Source organism: Notechis scutatus, chromosome 4, assembly GCF_049901735.1.
Source record: "Notechis scutatus isolate UNSWTSFEM ecotype Mainland chromosome 4, rNotScu1.2, whole genome shotgun sequence".
In the NCBI taxonomy this organism is placed as follows: Eukaryota; Metazoa; Chordata; class Lepidosauria; order Squamata; family Elapidae; genus Notechis; species Notechis scutatus.
The window spans coordinates 28,354,946-28,375,618 of NC_142012.1; the positions used below are offsets into that span (position 1 = coordinate 28,354,946).

A 20,673-nucleotide genomic window follows, 5' to 3' on the forward strand; every position below is an offset into this window, starting at 1 on the left:
TGGTTGAGAACAGCAGCAAAGAAACACTGGCATGGGAAATATTACGGCTTGTGCTGCCAGTCTGTCTCTTCTACAACACTATTTAAATATGTGAATGTATATGTTAACCAGCATTCACTAAAAAGTGAATGACTACATACAGCATAAAAATTATTGGGGAATTATGCATGAACTCATATCAGTCACATTAGTTGGTAAATATTTGGGATGATAATAACAGAAGCATATTTCACCAGCTTTAACTAAATAGCTTGGAAGGAAATTAGTATAAATTGTATTTCTATTTTTTAATTATGATTTTGAGTTGATACAGTTATTTAAAATATTTATAGTCTCACTACAATGCAAAACATCTTCATATGGTGTACAGCATTAAAATGTAAATGCGATAGGATTTATAATAATGCATTAAAACATAGAAATATGATCTCATTCGAACATAGAATCAGGGCAAATTTCAGCAGTATGGTGGGATAAATATTGAAAGTTTGAATACGGCTCCCAAACAATGGAAATTCCAATATTTTCAGTGTAACCCACTCCCTGAAATCCAGAAATTAAATCAATTGTTTCTGTTTCATTTCAACAAAGCATTTGGAATTATAAGAGAAGACAGATGGTAAATGAAGGCATTACTGGTTAGCTTGATTATAATGAAAAATAATAAAATAACGATGATGAAGAAGTTAATAATACTGATGTAAATAGTTCTAGTGATGATGATGATAATGTTGCTGCCGAAAACCGTTGTAATATTATGTTTTTTGTCCAACTTCTTCTGAACTTGTCCCTGCCATTATGGCTTTCAAAATAATATTGAATGGAACTTTCAGACCTAGGAAGTGTGTGTGTGCGTGTGTGTGTGTGTGTGTGTGTGTGTGTGTGTGTGTGTGTATACAGGCACAAACTTTTCCTTTCTTCAATAATCTCTTTTTCTATCTGTGTTAAACTGGAGGCCCTCCATCATGTGCATGCACACCCACCCCAGCTCTACAAAGGGGAAAATATCATAATGCATCACATGATAGCAATGTGATGTGTCGAGTTTGACACCTGTGGGTTAAACAATAAATCAATTGGTTATATTTCTGTTGCCCTTTGCCTTAGCCAGATCCATTTTATTCAGAAACATTCTTCAATATTCCTTACAGATATCTTTTTCTTTTGCATAATGTTCCTTAATCTACCTGAACTCTCACATTGCTGTTTTTCTCAGAAAATTTATGACACTTTATATATCCACAAAAAATCTGAGGGACTTTTAAAGTAATGTGAGTTAAAAACTCATGAGTTTTAATGTGTGAAGCTCTCTTTTACAGTTTCTATGCAGTATAGCAGGTGTTCTTCTAAAGCATTTACATACATAAAATTTTTATTTCAGTGCTGAACCCCAAAATCAATTGGAACCATGTATGGGAGAACAAACTACATTGTTTTGAGTGCCTCTTTGGATTTCAGCCATAGATTAGATAGCAATATTGCTTCATATTCTCCAACTTCCAGCCATTTTCACTCTCTTGTATTGAATTATTTAATTATCCATTGTTTCCATGTTTATTGTGGTTCTAAGCACTGCATTTAGTTTAAAGCAATACCTTCCTAACTTCCTCCCTCCCTTCCCCTTCCCTTCCCTTCCCTTCCCTTCCCTAGAAGACGAAGACACATTAATATAATTAATGAGAAAGTGAAAAGGATTGGGCCACATTTAGACATATATGAAGCTTTCAAAAAAGTCCGAAAAGTTCCTACAACGGAAAAAATTGCTTCAGCTGCTACCTATATTCAAAAACTTTTCAAAGGATGGTATGAACGTAGTAAATTGAACAGAATAAAACTGAAGGTAATGTATTTGAATTTCATTAATATGAGATGTTGTGATATACTATAATGGATTATATCTGATATGTTTGCACTACTGTAGCTAGTACCTTGTCCAGCTTGAACAGTAATGATTTATATAAAATAATATTAGTCTCAACATGTGAAAGGTGCAGAGTTGATTTATACAAGAAATAATCCCTATACTCATCTGCATGTCCAATGATTTTTAGAGCCCTTACTAGACAATACTGGGCTATTTGGACAAATAGTCTTGTCTACTAAAAGGTCAGTTTTCTATTTAGCACAAAAATGTCTTGTCCGCAGTCTCAAACTCAATATGGACTTCATTTTACCTATCATCAAGTTGTTATACACAACAATCTATATCTTGCTCCAGCCATACTTTGATTTTCCTGGCTTCTTTTTGTCTTCTGGCTAATTTTGCATTGTAGCCTCTCTACCTCTGCTCTCTCTGCCTCTCTGTCTCTGTCTCTTCTCCTGCTCGAGCAGGGGGTTGGATTAGATGACCTCCAAGGTCCCTTCCAACTCTGTTACTCTATGTCTATGTCTGTCTCTGTCTCTGTCTCTCTCTCTGCCTCTGCCTCTCTCTCTCTGTGTGTGTGTGTGTGTTAAAATAGTATGTGTGTGTGAGAAACCAATACACCTTTGTTGTGTTTTGGTTCTTTTTCTCTTCCACCTTTACAAGTAGGCAGATATTTAGCAAAGTCCAGATGCCTTTTGTTAAAAAACAAAAGTGGGTGGGGGGCTTCTTTGGGACAACCATGACCTGGATGACTGAGAATCTCATAGACATCAAGTATATTCTGCTACCAGATTTTTAACATTTTCATAGAACTTTGGCAAACTTTGATCTTTGCCATAAAATCCTTTAGTCACTAGTGTCAAAATGCAATTATCACAAGGGATTTTTATTTTGTTTTTATGGCAATCTCTGGAAGGTTTTCTTACTTTATGCACCTGTAAAATGCATAATTTTTTACCCTGAAAAAGTTGTTTCTCCCAATAACACTTTACATGTATGTATGTATGTATGTATGTATGTATGTATGTATGTATGTATGTATGTATGTACATGTAGTGCACACACACAAACACACACACACACACACACATATATATATGTTTGTAATTACAGGCTAAGAGCCATGGACCAAATATATTAGCTGTTATAAAGGATTATCGTAGAATGATGTTTCGAATTAAACGCTGTTGTGGCATCTTGGATACAAGTACACCCCTAATATTTGAACAACTGGAAGACTGGCTTGACAATAAACTGCGTATGTATTTTTCAGAATAATCTGTTGAGATTATTGTCATATCTCTGTTAATTATTTAAAAAAACTATTTAATAGCTTTAATTGAGGTTGCTTGCATTATTTGAAAGGCGTTGTCTTTTTTTTTAGTAGAATTACTAATATAAATGATGTCTTTTGGAAGAGACACCATAGTTTAGTAATAGAGCACATGTTTTCCCTGCAGGAACCCCAAATGTAATCTGTATCATTTTCATTTAAATGTGAAATGTGACTAACTGTTAGATTCTGGGCAGTAAGGATATATCTTGGTAAAATACTATTTTTCTGAGCACTGTGTTGCAAAACTGTGTGTTCTAATGGAGTACTTTATGTTGCTAGCAGCTTTCTGGATTTCAGTACCAAAAAGGTAGACGTTCAGACATCTCCAAACAAAAAGCAAGCGAACAAACAAACCAGAAAGAAGCCTGCTAAAATTCTTTATCTTTTCTCCTTCCTGTACTTCCTTGTCTGAGAAACTTTAGCTGGAACTCCAAAAAAACCTGGGGAAAGTACTGACAAAAGCTAAAATGGCAAGTTGCAAACAAGAAGTGGCAAAAAAAACTATTTAGCATCCACTTCAGTCTTAATGTTTTCATTCAGAATTGATGCATTATTTGGCAACATTCTGAGACATTGGCATATCATACTCAACTCACGGCAATGATAACCGAGCATAAGTTTAAACGTTATGCTACTGATGTGGAAGCTAAAGCTAAGCAACCTTTCTAAAGTGTTGTGTCTATGTAATTGAAGAACTGATAGTGGATATATCTTGTAAAATAATCAAGATCTCTCACAACAGAAAAAGAGATCTTACAAGATACATTTAGCAGAGCTGTGCACATTTTGAAAACAGTTAGGAATAAGTATGATGTCAGCACAACACGTGTCTGCTATTCATTTATTCAGCCATACCTTTTTTGAGGTGCCAGTGGCTCTACTCCTTAAAGAAGGATGTATTTTCAGGGTCACTTGGAAGCATGAAAAAGCACTGGACTATTTAATGAGTAGTACCAAGGTACTCTGCTCAGATCAGGTCCAAAGCACGTCTTCGGAATTTTTTTAAAAAGAATCTCAAGTACCAAATGTGGACTGTACATTTGGATCAAATGGCAGAGGAACTATATATTATGTCTTTAAAGTTAAAATATAATACATGTGAATATGATTTAGATATTATGAAATAGTTTTAGTTTAATCTTTCATAGTGATCATAGCAGCACTGGTCTTGATTATCTTACCCACAGAATATAAGAATTCTACAATACAGTTATACAAAATAGATGAGGATAATATTTATCAGTTTGTTACCAACATATGAATGCTAATAAAAAGCTGGAAGATACGCTGATGAAATTTGTGGAAGGATTCCATTTATTAAAGATGGTTGTAATTTATGGAAATAGGCACAGTACAGATCATGAAAAGACTTACTATGTATGTGGCTGTCTTATGTCTTTTTCCTATATATAGTGAAAGCAAATCTTGTATCTGTTTTGCAAATAGGTGTGACAATATCAGTTGTCTTTTAGATATCCTGATTGAGGAAATCCAAAATTTTGAAATATAAAATTTTGGATTGAAAATTCCTATTATAACTATAAATTTGTAGCAGGAAAACTTACCAAGAAGAACAGTTTTGATATGTGTAGTATTCCTGAAGTTGGCTTAATATCTCTCTCATTAAGGATTTTTATTCGGAAGAAACCATGATCCAGTCTCAAATATTTGCGATTGCTTTTACAGAATGAATACTTTCAATAGGAGTTGGACACACACACACACACACTTTTACTTAGATATGATACAGAGACATAATAAATAAAGGCATGTGTGATAAATTGGATGCAAAACTTCAAACAATCCCAATACAATAACAAAACGAGCCTTTTTGATCTATATATTATTTTGTGTCCTAGTTTATGAAACTATATTTCAAAAGAAAGTGGCCTGGAAAGAAATAGATAGAAATGAGATCCCTACGTTTTTCAGAGACTGTGGCCGGTTTCCAACACAAAAGGAAATTAATACTGCAACAACTCTACTATTGAAAGGTAAGAGATTTATACAATCATTCATAGATTGTGTAGAAATATAGAGTATTTTTAGAAAAATGATACTTTGAAAGGGTGCTTCATTTTTTAGTTAATACAAATAAATAAAAAGTGTCTTATTTATTTGCTATTTAAGTTTACTTATTTGAGGAAGTTGTGTAAAAAAACCACCCTCACTCAAGTGACAGCTCCTTAAACACCATAGTTATTTTAAAAACTTTTACCATTTTGATATTTTCATCTTACTCTTCAACACATTATCAAGGCAGCTTACATGAGGTGCAAAATAAAAACATATATGAGCAAGATCCAGATCTTCAAGAGCTGAAATATGAGAATTTTGGAAGCATTCCTAAATATATTTGCATATTTTCCTGTACTACAAACAGAAGGGGACTGTTACACCTTTTCCTTTGATGAGACCTTGAGTAGAAGTTGCTGACATATTCATTTCCATGGCTATGCAATCCTCTGTTTATAAAATGTAGAATATTTTACAATCTATTGTTGCTATGCAAGATCAATTGCTGTATGCTTTCATTAGCTTTATTCAAGTATGGAATGTTTTAGTCATTTATTTCAATTTCACATTTACTGTATTTGTGCTTGTTTATACATTTCTGTTTATTTAGACACTTATAGAGGGTTGATAAATAAAAATTATTATGGTTTCAGTTTATGGGCAAATGGAATAATGGTATTAATAAAAAGAAAACTATATATGAATCTACTTACTTTGCGGCGAGAGTTATAAACTTGTAAGAAATCCAAGAACAAAAATACATTATTAACTAGGCTTAAGGTATATGTTTGTCTGTGTTTGTGTGTCTAAATAGATATAGTGCATTACCCATTAAATTAGTTTTAGGTTCCATATTTGCACATTTGCAGCTGTGAGAGCAATCAACTTATATATCCAAACCAAGTAATATATTTAAATAGGGAAAGAGAGAAAGCTAGTATGGTAATAGTTATAAACTAAGTAATCTACCCAAACTCAAAGTATAAGCACCTCTCCTATAAGTAGATATGCCTTTACACTTTCACTGAGGCAATCAGAAAGCTGCAAGAAAGAGCACTTTTTATCTATCCTTTGTTTTGAAAGTAAGGACTCCCAGGTATGGGCTGAAGTAAACTACTCTATAAAAGGTTGTGAATAGATATAGCAAAATCTAATTCCGGTTGGGTGTTGAACATGCAGTGCAGGGGTGGGCTTCAAAATTTTTAGCAAAGGTTTCTCTGCCTGATTGCTGGGTGGGCGTGGCCATGGTGGGTGTGGCCTAGTCAACCTCCTGCACCATGGTGGGGGAGGGCATTTTTGCCCTCCCTGGGCTGCGGAAACTTTCCTTGAGCCTCCGGGAGGGTGAAAACAGCCAGTAAAGAGCCCATTTCTGGCCTTCCAGAGCTTCTGGGAGGCCCATTTTCACCCTCTTCAAGCCTCCACGTGCGCCCTGCACTTACCTGCATCCAAAACGGGCCGTGTTGGGAGTCCTGGGAGGGGAGGGGCCAGGCAAAAGTGGGATTTGGGGGTTCTCCGAACTGCACAGAATATTAGCTAGGGGTTCTCCTGAACCCCTGCGAACTCCCAGCAGCCTACACCTGATGCAGAGATACCTCCCCCAAGTCCCATGCTTGGGAGAAACATTCTTTTCCATCCTTTCAAAACCATTTATTTGAGAATTTCACTTAGCAAGCACTCTGTTTGATTTTAGAAGAGCTGCTAAGGGACCTTTCCTTAGCCACACATTTAATATTCATAATTTTAGAGTATGTAGTTTAATTATATTATTAATAGAAGAGAATATATGTAGCTCAGGGTTGAATTGTGGAATCTTTGGTGCTCTCAGAGCTTGGTCGTTTGCTGATAGACATTTCCTTACCTGACTAGGTAACCTAATTATGGAGGTACCTATATTACTTAGCTAATAAAATTTCTGCAAGTAACAACCAAACTTGGGGAGAGCATTAAGGAGTATTATTTTCCTATTTTTGAAATATTGCATTTTTTATTTACTCATATTGTTATTTATTGCTCTGAATGAATGGAAAAGTGAGATAAACATTGCATATACAAAAATGAATAAATAGTTTCTTATAGCCTTTCTGAAGGAACACATGTATAATGCGTAAATGCATTTTCAGTGCAGTTTTTAAAAGGTCCTTTAAATGCATTTTCAGTATGATTTTTAAACATTTTTGTTACAAACTAAGCAAACGCATTTGTTTTGAATCCTAATAGTTTTACTTCCACAGTAGGCTCGAAATCCTGCACTTCTGATTGGCCCGCAGTTAGCCGATCATGATTGGTCATCTTTGGCTAATCTGATTGGCTGACAGCGGGTCGCCGCCGATTGGACGCTTCCAGCGCGGCAAACTTGAATCATTGGACATTGTGACAGCAGCCAGCTCTATAAAAGGAGCTGCTGCGGCCCAAGCGTTCTGTTCCTTTTCTGAAGTCACTAATAAAGAGTTGAGTCACTATTCGATGCCTCGTCTCCGTTCCTTGCGCCCACTCCTCCAGATCTAACACTGGCGACGAGGATGGGATGTGGAGACGATAGAGCTGACTGAGCACTCGCTGAGCACCAAACAGAGCACGTGGCTAAGAGCGCACCCGCTAGCGACAGGATGACCAGCAGCGCCATACCACCCGCTCCATTTGACCCGGCTAACGAAGACTGGGACTCGTATATGGACAGGTTCCAGATGTTCCTGGAGACCAACAATCTAAAGATGCTACGCCTGGCAAGAAACGAGCTGTATTCCTGACCCATTGCGGGCCCGCCGTTTTTAAAATAGCAAAAGCACTTGTGAAACCGGCCGAAGTCAAGACAATGGATTGGGACAACCTCGCGCCGATCCTCCGGGCCCATTATGCACCAGCGGTGCCAACACTCATCAGAAGACACGAGTTTTACCAGAGGGACCAACAGAAAGGCAAAAGTGTTGGAGACTTCATCGCTGATCTCAGGAACCTGGCGGGACTTTGTGGCTTCGCAAACCTCGAGGAAGCCATGAGAGACCGAATTGTTCTGGGCCTAGAAGACCCTACGACCCAGAGCAAAATTATGGCGAAGGGGGACATCGGCCTCGCAGATGTCATCGCCGATGCTACTGCAGCAGAAGCAACCAGGAAATCAGCCGCTCGAATGCGCCGAGCAAACGCACCGCACCGCCAACTCGCCAGTGACACTATGCCTTTCTCCGAGAAGCACACAACGACCACCCACCATGAAGACCTCGAATCCTCATCAGAAAGCGAGGAAGAGGAGGTCAACCGCCTCAGGTCAGAACGCAACCAGCGAGACCAGCGGAACCCTAAATCTTCACGACAATGTGCTGGATGCGGGGGTAATCACCCGCGATCAGACTGTAAATTCCTAGACGCACTCTGCCGTTCCTGTGGAAAGAGGGGCCACATCGCAAAAGTATGCAGAAGCAAGCGAGGATTCAGCCCAACCCGAAGAGAATATAATTTCCGGCAGACAACAGGCACCCCACCAATAAATCGGGACCACCTAAACAACCAAGGGAGCCACTACCACTACAGAAATAGAGCACCCGCCAATTCAACTAGACGAGAAGAGACCCATCAAACCATCACCATCGGCCACACTTCACCCCTGGATGCAAGGAAAATCCGAGTGAAGGTCACCATTGCGAATCAACCATGTGTTATGGAGGTCGACTCCGGGTCGTCCTTATCAATGATCTCTTGGAAAACCCTCAAACAGCTGATCCCTGACATCTGTCGCCAGGACCTCAGCACTCAAAAAAATCATATTAAAAGACTACCAAGGAAACAGAATCCCAGTTGCCGGTACCAGCCACGTCCAAGTATCTTTCAAAGACCACACTGCAACTCTTCCTCTTACCATCGTCGACTGAGATCGGCCCAGCTTGCTAGGCTTGCAGTGGTTCGCGCCGCTAGGAATTGAACTAGCAGGCATCCACCAGACCGGAAGCGATGACTGGGAAGCGGCCCTCGTCCAGGAATTCCAGGACGTGTTCACCGAGAAACTAGGCAAGTACAAAGGATCCCCCATATCGTTTAATCTCAGCCCTGATGTTGCGCCCATTCGCCTTAAGCCTCGTTGAGTGCCGTTTGCACTCAAGCCAAAGATTGATGAACAATTGGACAAATTAATAGCCCAGGGCGTGTTGGAACCGATTGACCACGCCCGATGGGAGACCCCAATTGTAACCCCCATAAAACCTGATGGATCCTTGAGAATTTGTGGGGACTACCGGGCCACCCTAAATCACGCGCTTCAGCAGAGCGCTTACCCTGTACCTGTGGTCCAACACCTTCTTCATTCCTTGGGAGGTGGAAAAATATTTGCAAAATTGGACCTAGCCCAGGCGTACCAGCAGCTGCCCGTAGATGCATAGACTGCAGAAGCCCAGACTATAGTCATGCACAGGGGTGCATTCAAGTGTAATAGACTCCAGTTCGGAGTGAGTGTAGCACCGGGCATTTTCCAAAGTCTGATGGAGAGACTGTTACAGGGCATAAAAGGGGTTGTGCCCTACTTCGATGATGTCTTGATAGCTGCCCCCATGAGAAGCCTATTAGAAAAACGACTCAGAATGGTTCTCCAGAAATTCAAAGACGCTGGCCTGAAGGTCAAAAAGGACAAGTGCCAACTATGTACTGAGACGGTTGAATTCCTTGGGTACCTTCTTGACAAACAGGGAATTCACCCTACTGAGAAAAAACTAGCTGCCATAAAAAACTCCCCAAGACCTAGGAATAAAACAGATCTCCAAGCCTTCCTGGGACTCATTAATTTTTATAACATCTTCTTGCCCCAGAAAGCAACCGTTGCTGAACCCCTGCATAGGCTCCTCAACAAGAAGGCGTCCTGGATCTGGGGACACCGGGAAGAATGAGCCTTTCAGCAAGTTAAAGACCTTTTAACTTCAGATGCTGTATTAATGCAATATAACGAGACTTTACCTTTAACTGTCACCTGCGATGCCTCACTGTTTGGAGTAGGAGCCATTTTGAGCCACGTCCTGCCAAATGGAACTGAGGCACCTATTGCATTTTTTTCAAGAACCTTATCTAAAACCGAGAGAAACTATAGCCAACTCGATAAAGAGGTTCTCGCTATCGTGTCTGCGATCAAACGATTCCATGAGTATGTATACAGAAGACTCTTTGCCATAATCACCGATCACAAACCATTACTTGGCATCTTAGCGGGAGACAAACCAACTCCCCACATTTTATCATCCAGAATGACACGTTGGTCAGAGTTTCTGGCTGCATACAATTACCAACTACTACACCGCCCCGGAAAAGCCATTCCCCACGCTGACGCCTTGAGCCGTTCTCCGCTACCGGAAGTCATAAGCGACCCAGCTCCAACCCTAGCTGTGCTACAAATAGAAACTCTTCCTTCACCACCCCTGACTGCACGGGACATCGCCTCGGAAACAAAGAAGGATCCTTGTTTGGCACGAGTCCTCAGCTGGGTGGAAAGAGGTTGGCCTGACAACGAACCCAACGACATCCTTAAGCCTTTCAAAAACCGACAGACAGAACTTTTCTCCCAAAAAGGATGCATCTTGTGGGGAGACAGAGTTGTAATCCCAGAGAGACTATAGCATAAAGTTCTAAAACTCTTGCACGATGGACACCCAGGCATCGTGCGCATGAAGGCACTGGCAAGGAGTGCCTACGCATGGTGGCCAGGTATAGATAAGCAAATAGAGACCTGGGTGGCCACCTGCATCAAATGTCAGGAAACTCGCTCAGCTCCACCAAAAGCCCCACTGACTGAATGGGAAACGCCTCGAGGTCCCTGGTCCCGTATCCACATCGATTTTGCGGGACCCACCAAGGGACACACATTTCTTATAACAGTAAATGCCTATTCCAACTGGCTGGAGGTCCACAAAATGAAGAGCACCACCACAGAAGCAGTTGTCAAAAAACTAAATAGACTATTCGCTACGCACGGTTTGCCAGATGTCCTGGTCTCAGATAATGGCCCCCAATTCACTGCTCTGGCATTTGAACAGTACCTAGCAGACCAGGGAATACGCCACGCTTTAACATTGCCGGCTCACCCGGTGGCCAATGGCAGGGCTGAGCGCATGGTCCAATTCATAAAGAAAACGCTACACAAGATGGAACATGGGGACATCGATGACAAGGTGACCAGGATGCTCCTGCTCCAGCATATCCCCCAAGCAGCACCACAAACAGAACCCCAGCTGAATTGCTCATGGGCCGAAAACTTCGGTCACATCTTGATCGCCTACACCCTGCCTACACGCCGGAAAAGCCCCTGGGGTCCAGCAGCAGGTGTCGCACATTCAAGGTAGGCGACTTAGTCTTTGCAAAAAACTTTTCCGGCGACCCATTGTGGGTCCCTGATACCATAACCCAACCTACGGCCCCTCGATCCTACTGTTTACAAACTGCTGATGGGAAAACGTGGAAGCGCCACATCAACCAACTTTGCTCCAGACTAGCACCTACCCCCGTAACAAGCCCAGAATTTCAAACCGGGGAGGGGGGAAAGGGAAACCGAAGGGGCCGGAAGAGAATTAGCATACGACCCAGTAAGCGAAAACCAGCAATCAGCACAACCAACCCGGGGATACTCACCTTCCGAAGGAGAACCAAGCCAGATGATCGCCTCGCCACAAAGCAGTACTGCGACTGAAGCAAATACAAGGAATCCGAATGACAGCCGCGAAGGAAGCAGAAATGACAACCCCGAGTCACCCAGCGAAGAGGTTGGACTATCATTGCCATTAAGTTCAGCAAGCAGCCCACCGGAACCAGAGCCAGAGCAAAGACCGGTGGAGCAACGCAGATCAAATAGACAGGTGAAACGACCTGCCTATTTGGAAGAATACATCACCCCACCCCTCAGACGGAACCTAGGGGGGAGGGGTGTTACGAACTAAGCAAACGCATTGGTTTTGAATCCTAATAGTTTTACTTCTACAGTAGGCTCGAAATCCTGCACTTCTGATTGGCCTGCAGTTAGCCGATCGTGATTGGTCGTCTTTGGCTAATCTGATTGGCTGACAGCGGGTCGCCGCCGATTGGACACTTCCAGCGCGGCAAACTTGAATCATTGGACATTGTGACAGCAGCCAGCTCTATAAAAGGAGCTGCTGCTGCCCAAGCGTTCTGTTCCTTTTCTGAAGTCACTAATAAAGAGTTGAGTCACTATTCGATGCCTCGTCTCCGTTCCTTGTGCCCACTCCTCCAGATCTAACAATTTTTATCACCAAAATGTCTGTATTTTGTCACATGAACATGCTTTCCAGTTGAAAGAGACCATTAGAGGACCTTTCAGTATAGATAGCTTAGTTACCTGGGTTTATATGACCTGCTAGACCAGGGTTGTCAAGCTCGATTTCATTGAGGGCCACATCAGGGTTGTGTTTGACCTCAGGAGGCTGGGGTGGGCCTGTCTGGCTGTGACGGCCTCCTGCAGCCCTCTGCCCGTGAAAACAGAGCTTGGGGAAATTGCGTGGGACAGCACACAGCCTCCCCGAGCTTCATTTTTTGCTGGCAGAGGGCTGCAGGAGGCTGTTGCAGCCGAAAATGAGACCTGGGAAAATGGGGCCTTGGACCTTTATTTTTGCTGCCAGAGGCGTTGCAGGCCAGTCCTTTGCTGTTTCCAGGGTGGACCCTCAGGTCAGATTTAAGCACTCCATGGGCCAGATGCAGACCACGAGCTTTGAGCTTAACACCTCTGTCCTAGACACTTCCATGGTCCTTGAAAATGGCTTTGTTTGCCTCATGTTATTCAGAATTTAATACCATTATACCATTTTTACTCATTTCAGCAATATAGGTTTTTCACTTAAATCAGACTAGCAGCTTAATCCTATTCATATTTATTAAGAAATTATTTCTATTGATAGCCATTATTTTTAAGTGCCGTAGAGTTCAGTCTTAATATAATTTCAACATGCTATGCTGTACATTATGTGATGAATACACACTAATGAATTGGGTAACATGGCTGCCGAATGTAATGCATCTTAGCTTCTTTTCATGAAATAAGATTATTTAACATGAGTCATTATAATTTTGAAAAGCTATCCAAAGCTGCTCTTGTATGCAGTGGATGAATTTGGTTGGTTTGATTGACTGTGAAATTGGAATTTTTGACATTCTTCTGAAAAATAGACTTTTGCCTGGAATAGGGAATGGATACTAGTATTCCTGGAAGTTAGACTTTTCATGGAACAATCATATTTACTCATAAATTGGGTTCATACAAATCCTGGTACTATGAAACTGGAGTGTGATAGTGTAATTCAGATGTTGGCATTTCAGGCTGTTGCTGTAGTTCTTCTTGTAAAGGAATTAATAAACCATTGAAAATTGGTTCATAAATATTGTGATACATTTTCCTAACTATCATGCTGTTTCTGCATTCATTTCTGACCATTGTATTCTAGTCCAGCTTTTATACTATCTTTCCTTTTCTGAATTGTGTGTGTGTGTGTGTGTGTGTGTGTGTGTGAGAGAGAGAGAGAGAGAGAGAGAGAGAGAGATGTGAATTTCTAGCAGTCTTTGTTACTTTATATCACAACCCCTAAGCGTTTTATATATTTTAATAACAAATAACACCCTTGCTACCTTTTTAGAGCAGCTAATGTTCCCTGAGTTCTCTTTACCTTAAATGACTTCTTTTAGATTTCAGTCTGATTCTTGGTGTCAATGGTAGTGTTAATTGTAGCATCCCAAAGGCTCTTAATATTCATCAAATATTTGATTTACATTTTCTAATAAAGCTTTTGGAAGGAACGGGAAACTTATCTTCTACCATGATTCCTAAGATTCAGGAAGAAGCTAATTCAGCTGAAGCAATGTGGAGAGATGAAATTTGATTTCCATAGAAGAGAATACTTGCAACTCAAGGTTGAATTTTGAGGTCTTTGGTACTCTCTGAGTTTGGTTATTTTCTTGAAGAAATTTTATTATCAAAGTAGGTAACATCACCAGTGCTAGTAAGGAATGGAGCTTGTTCTCATTTTATATATTAGTGGCTTGCCCTGTCAATGTAGGGGTGATAGGAGTGATCTTGATAGCTCCTTGATTGGGTTGTTGTTTACTGTTAGCTTGTTTGAATGAGTTGGTAGTTCCTTGATTGGGGTATTGTTTGCTTCTTGATTGTTGGTCTAATGTTAATCTCTGCTCATTTAATTTGGAATAAGATCTCTCCGTATACTATAATTGGAAAGAATAACTACTCTTGCAAGTAGTTCAAGCTTTTTGTAGGAGAGAATGGAACAGCAGGAATGATAGAAGCACTAAACTGTATAAGATTTTAACCCTGCTAAATTTCATTTTGATACATTAAGAGTTTCATCCCAAAATTTGTTGAAATATTACTCTTCACCTTTTAAAAAATAAAGATGACAATATGAAGTTGGCTCCATTGGAAAAGCTTGAGGATGTTGATTACTTTGTTGTCATAAGCACAGAGGTACTATATCAGAGAGGTAGTCAGGTTACATAAAAAAGATGCTGTACATAGAAAATGATATTTGTAGTTGTGCAGCTACACTCACTTTGAACCTTTTCCTTCAAATCCTGATCTAGCATCACTAAAACCCTAAAGTACATTTGTAATGCTGTAATCAGAATACTATGTACAATTCATCTTCCTTTAACTTTCAGAGCAGAAAGTTACAGATGTTATATAAAGTATAGGCATTGGAAACATCTGATTTAATCAGGCTTGCAAGTAAGAGTAATAGTGTATTTTGTGTTGTCTGAGAGATCGAGGATCCAGAAGTGTTTCATCTGGCTTTATATAGCAATAGCACTTAGATTTATATACCACTTCACAGTGCTTTGTAGCCCTCTCTAAGAGGCTTACAGAGTCCGCAAATTGCTCCCAACAATCTGGGTCTTCATTTTACTCACCTCGGAAGGATGGAAAGCTGAGTCAACCTTAAGCCAGTTTGACTCAAACTGCCAAACTGCTGGTAGCCAGTGATCAGCAGAAGTAGCCTGCAGGACTGCATTCTAACCACTGCGCCACCGCAGCTCTTCCTAAAATATAATGGCTGGTTCTGTCTAACTCATTGCAGTCAACTTTTTCAAAGCTGATTTTTATTTTGGATATGATAATTTTCTATTATACCAAGGGACATTTGGGAATTTCCTTGATGTATGAATTGGAATCAGCAAATTTTTCAGCCATGGGTTTGTTTGTTTTTTGAATATCAGCAGGGCCACATTAGTACAAATATTTTTTTTGAAACTAATAATACAGAAATAGTATTTAGAAAATTTATAAAACAAAGAATTAGACATTTCTTACCAGCATTACGAATTTACTTTAGGATTATTTTATCTTTACAAATGCATGTCATCATATCCACTATTAACAAGCAAGGAGGGAAAAGTAGAACACAGATGTCATAGGCTATGGCTAAATGTTACAAACATACGGTTAATGAATATACTTAATTTATTAATTGGCTTCACTCATTTCCATAAGAATAACCATTTGAAAATATCCTTATTTGCCATAAAGTTCATATATTCCAAGTGGGAATTCCTAAATTTTATTAACTCAGGAACATCCAGATTTATTATCATGTTAAATGTTATTTGTGGGAGACCATTAAAAGAGCAATAATACCCAAGAGCCTTTTTGTTTCCTCAGATGGAATCAGATTCCATCAGCACTGTTTGAAATTTTACATCATTTTGTTCCCTGCATTTTCAATATGAATGAACATGAACTACACAAAGGAACAATAATATAAAGTGTGGTCATGAAGAAAGAACTATCATTTTTGTACAGAAATATGATTCTAGATAATAAACAGGAAAAAGAAATAAAAAAGAAATAAAAAGTAATAAAAAGGAAAAGGATGGTGCCATCAAGAGAACTTCTGATTCCTAGACAATGGTCTGCTTCTAAGACACTAGACTAAAGAAGCTTGGGAAATTTTGAAAAATATGATTATAAAAGCCAGTCCAGAACAATACCACTGAAAAAGAAAATTAAAAAATTCAAGAAGAAACCAATATGGTTGCATAAAGAACTCTCTGATAAATTGAAAGGCAAAAAGGATAAGTATATAAAAAACAGGGACACATAACTAAGGCAAAATATCAGCATATAGCCTGATGTGCAAAGATGAAGCCAGGAAAGCTAAGGCTCATAATGTACTAAGACTTGCAACAAATATCAAAATAATAATAAAAAAAGTTTCTTTCACCGTGTAAAAGAAAAGAAGAAAACAGTAAAATAAACAATTGGTCCACTAATGGAAGATGGCAAGGAAATTATGGGCAGCAGGGATCAAGCAGAGCTAATTAAGTCATTCTTGGCATCTGTCTTTACACAAAAAGGAAAAAAAATAGCCCAACTGATCCAAAACAATACCATAAAAGACAGACTAGGAATACAAATGAAAATAAGTAAAAGAATGGTAAGACAACATCTGTCCATCCTCAATGAGTTCAATTCACTAAGGCCAGCCAGATGGATTATATTCCAGAGTTTTGAAGGAGATGGCAGAAGTGATCTTGGAACCACTGAACCACATCTTCCAAACTTCCTTGAGCATTGGAGAACTACCAGACGACTGAAAGAAAGGAACCCAAGAAAAGGAAAAGGAAAAAAATGAAACTGCAGACCAATCATCCTGACATCAATACCTGGCAAGATCCTGGAAAAGGTATTCAAATAACAGATTTGCAAACATCTAGAAGGAAGCAAAGTTATAATCAGAAGCCAATATGGGTTTATCAGAAACAAATCATGCCAAACAAATCTTATTTCATTCTTTGACAAACTGACTAAATTAGCGGACCAACGAAATGCTCTGGACATAGCATACTTGGATTTCAGTAAGGCATTTGACAAAGTAAATCACAGCCTACTTCTTGATAAGTTAGAAAAATGTGGGACGGGCAACATCACCACCAGATGGATTCGTAACTGGCTGACAGACCACACTCAATGTGTAACTTTTAATGGAATTACATCCACTTGGAGGGAAGTAAGCAGTGGGGTACCCCAATGTTCTGTCTTAGGCCCAGTACTGTTCAATATCTTTGTAAATAATCTAGATGGGATAGAAGAGGAACCCATCAGATTTGCAGACAACACCAAGCTGAAAGGAATAGCCAACACTCCAGAAGGTAGGCTCAAGATCCAGAAGGACCTTGACAGACTTGAACACTGGGCCCTATCTAACAAAATGAAATTCAAAGGTGAGAAAGGTAATGCTTTACACTAGGCAAGAAAAATCAAATGCACAGGCATAGAATAGGTGGAATCTGACTCAGTTGCAGTAACTATGAGAGGGATTTAGGAGTCCTAGTGGAAAACCACTTATATATGAGCCAGCAATGTGCTGCAGCCACCCAAAAAGCCAGTGCAGTCATAAGCTGCATTAACAGAGGGTTAGAATCAAATTCATATGAAGTGTTAGGACCACTTATAATGCCTCGGTAAGACCACCCATAGAATATTGCATCCAGTTTTGGTGGTCACCACATAAAAAACGATATTGAGACTCTGGAAAGAGTTTGGAGAACAGTAACAAAGATGATTAAGGGGCTGCAGACTACAACATATGAAGAATGGTTACAAGAATTGGGTATGTCTATTTTTGTGAAAAGAAGGAGTAGGGCTGACCTAGCAGTGTTCCAATATTTGAGGGACTGCCACAAAGAAGACAAGAGCAACCTATTCTCCAAAGCACCTGAAGGCAGGACAAGAAGCAATTGATGGAAATTAATCAAGGAGAGAAGAAACCTAGAACTAATAAGAAACTTCCTGACAGTGAGAACAATCAGTGGAATGGCTTGCCCCCAGGAAGTTTTAAAGAGATTGGATAGGCAGTTGTCTGAAATGGTATATGGTCTCCTGCTTGGGTAGGGGGTTGGCTGAGCTCCTCTGACATCCCTTCCAACTCTATTATTCTTTTTATGATCGTGAGTATCCATCCTTTCAATTCCAAAGAAAGTCTGGAATGGTATAAGATCTCCTGCCATGGCCAGAGGGTTGGACTCCAAGGTCCCTCCCAATCTTATTATTTTATGTTCTATGTTCTAAAATGGCCTCAATAACTTATATGGAAAGAAAAACCTCGGGAACAACTTAAGTAGCAGTTGGCTGTGGAACTGGGTTTTTAGAAGGAAATCAGACAGAGGACTATGAAGGAGGTAATGGCAGACAAAAGACAGCTCTGTGAAACCTTTGCAGCAGAATGAAGAGCAACGAAGTAGACTGGCTTTTCAGTAATTCCTCTCCAAACAAGCAGAGGATTAAAGACCATCTACAAGTGTTCCAGACGATGGCTCCTTGTGAGCAGAATATAAGATATTAATCTCTGACAAGTTTATTGCTCTGGGAGATGAAGGAATAACTATCTTGACCAAGCCATAGTTTGTGCCTTTGAAAGAATATTACATGGCTTTTTAGCTATTAGAAATCTTTGTATATAGTGATAGTACTATGTGAATTTCTCTTCTCTTCAATCCTTGGCAAAAGAAAGTTTTTACTACAATTTTTTTAGAAAGTTATAAACGGATGAAGGATTCAAATACATTTGAAATAAGATTTCAATAAAATAAAAAAGTTATAAAAACCCTTTCCATGGGAATTTTTTTTATTTTAAAAAACATGATAATATTTTAAAAAGGGGACACTATAGAGAACTTGAGATTAGAATTAAAGGAGGAAAACATATAAACCTGTCTTAGGAAAAAGCAAAATATTCTAATATTGGACATATTTGAAGATTTTTTTGAAATATGGACTTAGAAATGAATAGCGTCAACAGAGATATTTTCTTCTGTTTGGATACTATATTAAAGATGTTATGTTTTTCCTGACAAGATTGAGCCTGAGTTAAATGTGGATTTATAGATGAGAAAAATGAAACCACAATGATATGGGAAAAGATGTTAAATGAGATATAAAAGAAATTGGCTGAGTTTTTTTTTTAAATTTTGAGGAATCTCATGACAGGGAACAACGAAAAATAAAAGAAATCAAGATTTACAATGCTACTTGAATGGAAATAAAAATTAAGTTGTAGGAAGCAAAAAGAAGGAATATAAAGTAGGTTTATTTGATCAAGGTTAAAATAGATATGGTGTTAATTTCTGGTAATCTGTAATTGACTTTTTGGACACCGATAAGACAATGCTTTATGGATTTGTTTATAGATAGGAGCTAGGATATAGGAAGAAATCACTTGTTATATTTTAAGAGAACATGATGAGTTACTAAAAAAATTTATACTTGTGAAAATCGGATTACTTCTTGATAAGTTTCTTTTCTTTTTCTTTACTGTAATCTTTTCTATTCTATTTCTTTTTCTATTTTTGGTTTTTCTTTTATGTACCTTCTATTCTTTCTTTTTATTCTTCTATCTTTGTATTACCCTGTTTCTCCAACAATACGGCCTCCCCCAATAGGAAGTCCCAGCATGTTTTATAGGCATGAAATGAAATTAAGCCCCTCCCCCAAATTAAGGTCTATATTAAAACATGCCAAATGGGGGGGAATGGTGGGGGGGGCTTGCCATTAGGAAGTACTTTTGTTGCACACCTGGATATGGTGCTGCCTGCATTGACCCCGATACGAAGTGCCCCACCAATGCCGAGGTCAACATCCAAGCCGTCGCTGCCCGCCCACCCAAAGATGCAAGGGGGTGAATTAAGTCACCCCCGAAAAGACGGCCTAGCCATTTTTTCAGGGCTCAAAAAAAAATAAGACCCAGCCTTATTATATGAGAAACACAGTAGTTTATATAGTTGTTATGTATTACGTTTTATTGTTGTAATTATAATCTTTATCAATTTACTATAAAAAAAGATCAGACAAAGGACTGTAAATATATCTATTTTAGTTTGTTTAGTTCATTTACTTATTTGACTCAGTCAGATTGACTCAGGTTGGTAAAATGAAGATTGGGAGCAATATGCTAACTCTGTAAACCACTTAGAGAGGGGTGTAAAGTACTGTGAAGTGGTATATAAGTCTAAGTGCTATTGCTATTGCTTATTTACTCTCAAAACCAATTTATAAAGAACAGTGACATGTATAACAGTGATCAGGTATAATTGTTCTTGAGGAATTTTTACCAAAAGTTGTGGCAGAATTGGAACAGACTTTAACTTTAGATCGTATTCCTTCATGAAGCTTGCTGTTTAACGTTACTTTACTATCTCCAGGTACCTTACTCTGCATTGTTTCTGCTCCATGGTGAATCAGTCCTGAGTCTGACAAATCTCCAGCTTTTTTTTATTCGTGAAAGCTGCATCTGTTTATTTCTGACTCTGCTCTGTTTTATTGGAAACTAGTTAATGCTAATATTTTGTTAGACCTTGTGAATAATCCATTTTCATCTTGGTTTCTGAACAAAAGCCAGCCATCAATGCCATCTGTTTACTGGGTTCAGCATTTTGTTCCTGAAACTTATTTCTTTATGTCTTTAAAACTTTTTCCTTA

General features: G+C 39.1%; 1 protein-coding gene across 1 annotated transcript in view; it reads left to right on the plus strand.

The window, feature by feature from the left end:
• Window positions 1-674: 674 nt before the first annotated feature.
• The window catches only part of IQCM (IQ motif containing M), a 54,722-nt gene continuing 34,723 nt past the window's right edge, over window positions 675-20,673 (plus strand). The window contains exons 1-4 of the mRNA XM_087962601.1: window positions 675-700; window positions 1,651-1,840; window positions 2,978-3,122; window positions 5,060-5,194. Coding sequence (XP_087818727.1) covers window positions 675-700; window positions 1,651-1,840; window positions 2,978-3,122; window positions 5,060-5,194 — 496 coding nt within the window. The remainder of the gene's footprint in view (window positions 701-1,650; window positions 1,841-2,977; window positions 3,123-5,059; window positions 5,195-20,673) is intronic.